Raw genomic sequence first — 9389 nt, forward strand, 5'->3', positions numbered from 1 at the left:
ATGGGATGCTGAGAATGCTCTAAAATTGATTTTTGTGATGGTTGCACACCTCTGTGACTACACTAAAAACCATTGATTTGTGTACTCTAAGTGGGTGAATTGTATGGTATGAGAATTGTCTCCATAAAGCTGTTATTAAATAGTCTTTTACAAATAAACTAAGTTTAGATTGGTTATCTTAGTTTTCATTTTTACCAAAAAAAGACATCCTGAGTGAAATGACTAGCAACAATATTCCCTATAGAATATGAAAATGTGTAATTCTCTCCAACGGAGTCGCAAATCGATTTCTGAGCCTCCCGCCAAGTGGGCTTGAAGACTTCGCTGACTGAGCTCAGCTAATTTCTGCCCTAACTGCTGTGCATTCTCTTGCCTTGCCCTTTGCTATGCCATATAAAAGGCTTGCTCTCAGATTTCTCTCCACCTTCCCCATACTCTCCCCCATAGCAATTAAAACATTTGTTAATACCTCTTGTCACTTTAAAATGTTCTAAATCATATCTGACTCTGAACTTTCCAGAGTTGAGTTTGGTTTCACAGTTGAGTTCTATCATGTATTGTTCGAATTTTCAGATTCCTTTATATCACAGTTTTGCCCAACCATATTTAGCTTCACTAGAGTTACCGAGTCTGCCATTTATATAGCTATCTTTATGAGAAACTGTAAAGCATGTAACTTGTTTTTATGTTTATGTTTTCATGTTTCATGTTCACAGAATACTGTAACAATAAATAATGAAGTTAAAAAAATAGGCTGTTTCATCCGTTCCTGGAAAGCCTAGAAGTTACAAAGTCTCTTTAAGAATAGCAAATGAGTTAAATCCCCATAAGGAGAAGTAAAGCTTTGATCTCTAGATTCTTTTCCTTTGAAAACACCTGTGATGTACAGTTCATCTCCTGTGAATAAAAAGTTGGGGGAAATCAAGCAGTTGTTGCCCACCAGAGTTTTCCTTGAAGATTAAAACATCACTGAATTGATAGCATGTTTGTATCGCTAGTGATCCAGTGCTCATCTCAGAAAACAGTTTGCAGGATTGCCTTTGGTTTTTATTTTATAAAATTAAATTGTTTTGCGTTAGAGAAAGGAAAGATGGAAGAAGGTCTTGTTGGCACACATTTTTAAGACACCTCGAAGTAAGCTGGCAGTTTCCCTTAGATGAGATGGCCTTTAATCTCAAAATGGCTTTATTTTTCTAGTGTGTTCAAGGTCCCTTCAAGAAGGTGCTGTATGGGTTTAGCTGTGTAGATTTTTGTCTACAAACACTGATGACATTTGTTAGGCAAGCAATACATATGATAACAAGAGGGTTTTGTGAGGATTTGGGATGCATTTTTTTTAACTTTAGTAAATAAATCAACTAATTTTCAGTGTTTTAAGTATCCAGTAGAATTTTGCTTGTTTAGGTGTTTGGTGTTTTTTTTTTTTTGTCGCTTGGTTTTCTTTTAGGTTTTAAATTTACATTTTAATACTAATCATATAGATTGTACTAAGAATCAGAATCTGCCTTCATTGCAGGTGTAACTAATGATTATAAAACCGCAGACTGTTAAATCCCAGAAAACACAATTGTATTTTGTATAATGATAATCAGTGGTTTCTGAAGTTAGTATAATACCCATTGAAAGGGTAATTGACTTGATTTTCTGGCTTTAATATAAGATATGGCTAGAATGTAATCCTCAAAAATCTATATTTAAATACTTAAATGCATCTTATGGAATTGTTGAACACTGATAACTTGGATGGACGTTCGTGAGGCAAGGAGGAGAGGGGATGGAGAAAGGATTATGTGTGGGGGCTGACAGCACTCTATTTCTATATTATTTGAATTCTTAAAAAAAACATTACTTTGATGATGTAAAAAGATATAAAATAAGAAAGTAATGTGTGTTTCATTGAGTATTCAGTAATTTCATTGACTAATTCCTCGAAAATGTTGTTAGTTCAAGTTATTGGAAAAGCAAGTTTCTAAAATATTGATAGTATAACTTTGTTTCTCTTACTCTGTGTCTTGTTCACCTGTGTTTCCTTTTTCAAAAGTATTGGCAGTTTTAGATTGATATTTTGGCGCCTTTAGGTCAGCAGGAGTCTAAGTTCGCATTCCAAATTTGAGTTGCAATTTAAGATTTTTTAAGTAGAGAAAGATATGCTTTAGTGCTACATTTTATCTATATGATGTTTCAGTGCCTCTTTTACAGTCAAAGCATGATAATGGGAAAATTTAAGAATTTGGGGCAATTTAGAAAACTAATTTGTATTTCAGTAAATCTATAAAAAGTATCAATTAAGTCTCATTTCTGGTGAATTAGTGATAGAATGTCAGGAACACAGCATTTGCAATATTAAACAGCAACAATAACAGTAACCACAACGCCATGAATTTCCAAAGTATTTGAGCACTGAGACCAAATATATTTGCATCTCCGATGACTTGGATATATTAACATTGAAGGGAATGAGGAGAGGATTTTAAAATTCATTACTGCCACTTTTTGTGTTAATTACATTTGATGTTTAAAAAATGAACTACTGGTTGATATCTACTTTTTGAGTATATTAAGCATTTGACTACTTTAATCCAGAACAAAGACCTCAAAAGTATTTGGAATAAAAAGGACTATTGAACTTAATTGATTTCTTTAGGATCTCTAAAAGTGCTGTAAATTAATTTAGAAGTTTTATGAAACTTCATTAGATATATAAGTTAAACAATAGATTCAACAGCATCACAAGTCAGTTTGGAATTCAGTGGTTGAAACTTGTATTCCCCCAAAATACAAACTAGTTGAAACTAGTGTTTCTCCAAAATCTGATATGCATGTAATTTTAAAGCTTTTCCTATAATCTTAATAAATAGAAACGAAATATGTTTTTTGACAAATGAAACAATATGAAATTTCCTACTCTCTAAGAGGAGTGCACTCTGAAATAGTTGATGTAAATTATACATAATGGTGGGTTTTTCCTAATCTTCTGTTTTCATTTTTATGTGTCTTACCAGAAAAGAATAAAAATTAGAGGGTAGCGTTTCATTCTAGATAAGATAATGGCATATCAGATCTTAAGTTTTTGTGTCAGTGTTCCATTCACTTGAATCTTAAAGGATGTCTGTCCTAAAATATTTTAGGATAAAGGTTTAAACTGTTAAACATCATTCTATATGGGTAGATATAGACATGTTTTAAAATTCCATTTTAAAAGTTCAAGGTTTTAAATTTAGAAGGTTTTGTGCAGTTTTGCCAATGTTCTTGCTTCTCTTCTTTGCTGCTCTTACTGATCTTTACTAGTTTTCTATTTGTATTATTTTCTAAGCATACTTGAATCTAACCTTTTCCTACTAGTAGCATTTATAGCCAGGTGATGGAGATTTCTGTGTTGCAGCCCATGTACTTCAGACTGTCTGAAACTGATAGCAGGAACCAGGTCCCTGCCTTTTCCTTTGCTTGTCATTTACCCTGGTAAGGGATGTGGTAACCTTTTATATGTTAAATATTTAGTTGTTTTAAAGTATGTGGATTTTCTGCTTCAGTTGGGTAAAGTAATTTGTAAGAAACAACACATATCTTGAAGTTGGTATGTCCGACCAGGTACACCAAAAGCCACTTCAAGTATTTACAACAGAGAACATTTAATTCAGGGAATTGGTGATAACAGGCAGTGTGTTGCTGAGAGCCAGACAAGGCACAGAGACGTGACGCAGAGAGTAGCAACAGCAGGAAGCCACTGCCACCCCTAGGCTGGAGAGAAGAGGCCCAGCGCCCAGGGCGGGCAGCCAGTGGAAGCTGGGGTAGTTCTAAGGACAGGGAACAGTTAGAGATAAGTACCGTTAGCAGGTTGATGTATGTTTGAGCAGATTTTTTCTGTGCATATTCTAGGTTTTTAATAAAATGAACAGTTGTTTTGTACTGAACCTACTTTTTTTTCACTTAACAGTCTGTCTTCCTTTGTCTTTTTAATAGTTGTGTAACATTTTACATATGGATATACCTTAACGTCTTTAACCAGTTCTCCACTGATGGACGTTTATGTCGTTTCCAGTTTTTCAGTATTACAGAGAGTATTGCTGTAAATATCCTTATATAGAAACACTGGTGTATGTGTTTTTTCTAGGACAGTGGTTCTCAGTCCACCTTTCAGGCCCAAGAAAATGCTGACGCCCAGGTTCCATTCAGACCAGTTTTTAAATCAGGATCTCTGGGGACAGGATCCAGGCTTTGGTATTTTTTTAAAAATCTTCAGGTGATTCTAATATTTAGTCAGCTGTAGGATGATTCTGAGAACTGATCTCGCTGAGTCAGTGATTGAAAAATATGTATATACATATTAGCAGAAACTGTAACATTGTTTTCTGATTAGTTAGGATTAAGAGCAACTGCCAATAATAGAAACCTAAAATAATCTGTCTTAAGGTATCTTATTTCTGTTTTACGTAAAATTCTAGGCAGAGGTGGTACAGGGTTGGAATGGCCGTTTTGTTCCATAAAATTCTCAGGTACCCAGGTTCCTTCTAGCTTTTGTTTTTGCTGAACTGAGAGAAGGCTCTTAATCTCAAACTCAAGAAAGAGGTTAGAGCTCCTACCGTGACATTCATGCTCCAAGCAACAGAATGAAGGAAGGGCTAAAAAGTGAAAGAGGCAAAGACCTTGGGCTAGCTGTTCTACAGAACCCTTTACTTGTGTCCTGTTGGCCAGAACTTGGTCACAAGACCACACCCAGCTACATGGAAGCCTGGGAAACTGTGCCCTGCTAAAACCCAGGAGTTCTTCTATATGGAAGAAGAGGAGAACCGATAGTGGCCTTCTCCATGAAAGCTGTAAGCATCTGCCCTCCTGCCCGCACGACAGGAGTGCCCATTGCCCCAACCTGGCCATTTCAAGTCCGCCCAAACTGCTGAGTCAGCAGAAAGCATCTTTGCAGAGATGAAACTTCACACAGTATGTGTTGGCTCGGGGAGAGGCAAAATAAATTTAAATCAGACTCAGGAAAGATGCTGGAGAGCTGTAAACTTGATCGTGTATGAGAAAATAATAAGGGTGTTGAAGGCCATTTTTTAAATTGTGTACAATTCCTTGTCTCTCCCTGATGTGTCAGCTCTCTTTGTGGAGGCAATTTACTGCCTTTCAGCAAAGCATTTGTTTTTTATACTCAAGTCAGTCTTATTACTGCACACCCTGATTTGATCGTACTGCTCAGAGAGGACATTTTAATACATAATTTTTATACTTCAATTAAATATTCTTTTTTAAATTAAATATCCTTAAATTAGGAAAGGAAAAGTGGTTTGGTAGGTGACTGTTCCTAATCAGTACTTTTTGCTGTGGCAGTGGATGAAGGTCGCAGCAAGAAACCTGACCGCCTGCAGGTGTTTTACAAGAAGACCATAATGCCTTACGGAGTTTACAAGAGACAGCAGAGAGACCCGAGCGAGGAGGCCGCCGTGCTGCAGTACGCGAGCCTCGTGGGGCAGGCGTGCTCCGAGCGCATGCTGCTCTTCAGAAGCTGAACCAGCTCGTTCGCCTCGCCGCCCGGGCCCTTCTGCGTCGTGCGGCCAGCGTGTGCCACGGTGCAAGTTCATTCCTCGGGGGAAACTCTGCAACCGTCCACAGATTCGACTTTTTAATTTTGATGGCTATTTGGCTTTTCTAAAATATTTTGTGGCAGTGTATTTGTGAGAATCTCATGGTTAATATAAAGATTTTAAAATGTGTTACGACCTAGACTCATAATTGGGGTTTATCATTTCAGAAGTCTGTTTTATGAACAAGAGATGGTAAACTTCTCTTGTTAATGTTTTGGAAAGTAGAATTTATAAATGAATCTTAAGTAATTTAAATCACAGTTGTGCTGTTTTGTACTGTTAGATTAAAACACCGTTTCCTCACATCCATTTACAACATCAGTTTATGCTGAACCTTAGGTGTGGGGAGAAGGTGGGAATTGTGTTTCATCACTGAGAAAATGGCTTCTCAAGGGAATAAAATTGGGCTGTTACTCAGTGTTGAATATTACATTATTGCCAAATGTCCTATTATGTAGTTTAGTAGAAAACCTGAAAAAAAGGAAATAGTACAGACCTCAAAAAAGGACATTGTGTTAACATCAGATGTCTGTTTACCCAGGACAGTCCTATTCGTGTCTGCTGTCTTGGCACGATTATTTTTCTTAGAATAATTATTACTCATGCTCCCTTTTACTCTCCAGAATATCCCAGTTTGGACAATGAAATAGTTATGTATTGCATTGTCCAAACTGGGACGCTTTGCTTTTGTTTCTCAAAATCTAAGAAGTGGAGTTTTTAAAGAAAATTGTTGGTTCCTGCCTTGACCTAAGCCCCATCAAAGGTAAACATACACTAATTTTTCTTAGAACTCAGGACACTTGTCTTTGGTTATTGGTTAAAAATTAGTTCCTATCTGACTGCTCTTATAGCTATGCCACCCATCACACTTAGTGAACTAGGAGTCGTTTTGACCTCTGTTCCAGGGCAGGAGGCAGAACCATCCTCTTCTTGCCTTTTGATTTGGGAGTCAGAGAGGAGACGCCACACTTAAGAGTCTGCAGCAGAGGCGGGCCCTTCTTTCCCTTTCCCGTCTCTTACTTGGTCCTTTACTCATTCAGCAGATGTCCCTTGCCCCCCCCCCAACTTTAAGGTGGCAGGACTGTGCTGGGAGGCAGGAGGGGGTCAGGCGTAGCAGCTCGAGGTTACCCCGAGGCGTGCTAGAGGCGGTGAGGGACGGAGGAAGCGCACCTGCCTGTGCTCTTTCTCAGCTCGTCCCCACCTGCTGGCACCTGCTTGGCCGCTGAGTCTTTTTCACTTCCCATTTTGCCCATTTTTCCATTTTCCATTGGTTGATCTTTTTAAAAAACCATATTGTAAAACTTAGTAGCTTGAATCCCACTACTGATTTTAAACTGTTCTCCTAAATGCACTGAGTTTAGATATAAAATGTTAGAAAATAATTCCAGCTAGCTAGAATAAAAGGAAGGATCATAAAACAATGATTCTAAAAATCAAATGTCTGAAGTTCAACATCCAAATAAAGTGTATTTATTCATTCACGGAGAATGTGTGTAACACCTACCATGGGCAGGCACTTAGCTGCTAACTGGGGATAGAGTAGTGATGGCATGGATTTTGCATTCTCTGGAATTTTGTCCTTCAAAATGGTCTCCTGAGAGCATTTGATAGGCTCTTATTTAAAACTGCCTTCAGAATCTATAGAACATTAAAAAAATTTTTCCCTTTAAAGTGAAGATAGTTTAATTTTTTATGATTTATGAAAATGATACTCTAAGCGGGTAAACATTAAGAAAAGCATAAATAAGAAAGTAAGAATGACCTGATCCTATTGAGTTGAAAGAAATTTAAAAATAGGACTTCAGAAGTATTGTGAGTCATCTCAGTATTATTGATGTGAGTAGGGTAGGTCCGTACCTGGTACCCTTGGCATTCAAATGTCCAGGTTGATGTCATCAGGTGCATTACCCTTCCTTTCCTCTCAGTGACTACCGTGTAGCATGGAATCCGTTAAGATCACAACTCGAATATCAAATGACAAGAAAGCTTGAATCTTACTTCTTACCACAACTCTGGTTTCTTCCCGCAGAATTCAGTTTAGGGTTCCTTCAGAGGAAAAGGAGTAAGCCCCCTGTGTGGGAACTGTGGTGCTGTCCCTGCAGGTGGCATTCTAGGTTGGCTCCTGCGAAGCTCCAGAGAGAGCTGGGCACGAAGATTCTTCTGCTTGGTGTATTGGTTTTTTGAGAGTGGATAGTGTTATCGATCCTAGGGAACAAAGTGTCTTCTGAAGACAGTTTCTTGTTCTTTTGAGTCCTCGCTGAGTGAATGTTGATAGTGGGCGGCAAAAGGACAGTCAAGGAAAGTGGCTTGGCTCGCTCAGGTGACATGCGGTCTAGCTGAGAAACCGGATTTTACGTTAATGGCTGTCCTCTAAAGAAGGACACGTGAGAACCTTTCAGAGACAGTTAATATCTTTTCAAGGCTGGGAGCTTTGCACTCGCCATCTTAGCATTGTGGTCCCTTTCTGATTCCAGATAAACTTACACCTGCCTCCCTGTCTTGGGAGCAAAAGCGTAATAGAGATTCCCCATGCTCCCATCTTTATGTAACTTATTTCAGTTCTGTGAGATTTTTGTTATCTTATTTTTTTTAAATGTAATCTGAGCACTTTTTTTTAATATTCTGAAAGATAGAGGCTATTATCAGATGAATATATTCATTTGATTAAAATTATTTAGATAAGAAGTTATTACTGTTTATGTTTACTTGCAAACAGCTTATTCTAAGTTTTATCCATTTTGCAAAATATCAGTTGTATATGATTTCTTATGTATTGGAATTTACTATGTAAATGAACCTTTTCAGATTTCTGGACAGTATATGGTTTGATTTTATAGGCTTTATATTATTTCAGTAGAATAAAGATGAGAAAGATGATGGTCAGTTACTTAAAATGTATCTGTTGTTGCTCACTTTAAAGAAGGAAATGAAGTAGAAACAATTGGGAAATGTTTGAATTAGAAGTTCCTCAAATGTGTATTGTTTTTCAAAAGAAAACCAGTGACTGTAAGTCAAAACAAGTTTGATTGCATGTGATTTTTTTGCTCTTGTATATGCTTTCTGAACAGTCCATTTGATAAAGCTTGAATGGAAAAAATAAAACTTTCTATCTGCAGTGGCTCTTGCTTGGTCATTACTATGTTTTCATCTTTCAGATTCTTGGATATGTTTTACCTGTAGTGAATATGCAGAAAACAGAGGTAAAACATTGGCTGTATGAATGATAGTGTTTAATTTTCAGTAATTGGAATTCCAGATCACTTAGTTACCTAAAAGCATGATGGATTTCTTTCTCAGGAATAAATAAAAGTAAAGTATATCTAACTTTAAGCAAAAAGTCTGGATTTTCAGAAGATAAATTAGGGAATGGACATTCTTTTACCCGAAGGGATTCGAAATAAGATTTAAGGAGCAAATTCAAGTATAAATTTCTCTTAAAAAGTTGAGTTTTCAGAGAAATTTTCCTAAATATCTCATAAAGCAAAGTGTGCTTTCGTCATTCATGAGAGTCCATAGTATATTTTATAGAATACATTTTAAAGTGTTTTATATTTTTACAGTAAAGGGGAGCCTGGTAGGTTTATGATAAAATGAATCCTGTTTCCCAGGTGATTTAAATATTAGTTTATAATTCCCACTGATTTTTTTTCCAGAATGGAAATAGCTTTATTAGTTTTCTTATTTGAAATGGGCAGTTTCACCAGAAAACCTTTAGACAATATAGAAAAGTATGCCAAAGAAAATAAAAATCATCTATAATCCTGTCACGAACTATTACTACTATCATTCACATTTTGGTGTATGTGCTTT

The 9389-nt window shown here is 36.8% G+C and overlaps 1 protein-coding gene across 7 annotated transcripts in view; it reads left to right on the plus strand.

Annotated features, from left to right (window-relative positions):
* ATE1 (arginyltransferase 1) overlaps positions 1 to 8694 on the plus strand; it is a 157358-nt gene extending 148664 nt beyond the window's left edge. For all 7 annotated transcript variants that reach the window (XM_057734485.1, XM_057734478.1, XM_057734483.1 and 4 more), the window contains one exon: positions 5326 to 8694. In XM_057734485.1, coding sequence (XP_057590468.1) covers positions 5326 to 5504 — 179 coding nt within the window. In that variant the 3' untranslated portion in view covers positions 5505 to 8694. The remainder of the gene's footprint in view (positions 1 to 5325) is intronic.
* Positions 8695 to 9389: the final 695 nt, after the last annotated feature.

This window comes from Hippopotamus amphibius, chromosome 5 (assembly GCF_030028045.1).
Source record: "Hippopotamus amphibius kiboko isolate mHipAmp2 chromosome 5, mHipAmp2.hap2, whole genome shotgun sequence".
Lineage (NCBI taxonomy): Eukaryota > Metazoa > Chordata > Mammalia > Artiodactyla > Hippopotamidae > Hippopotamus > Hippopotamus amphibius.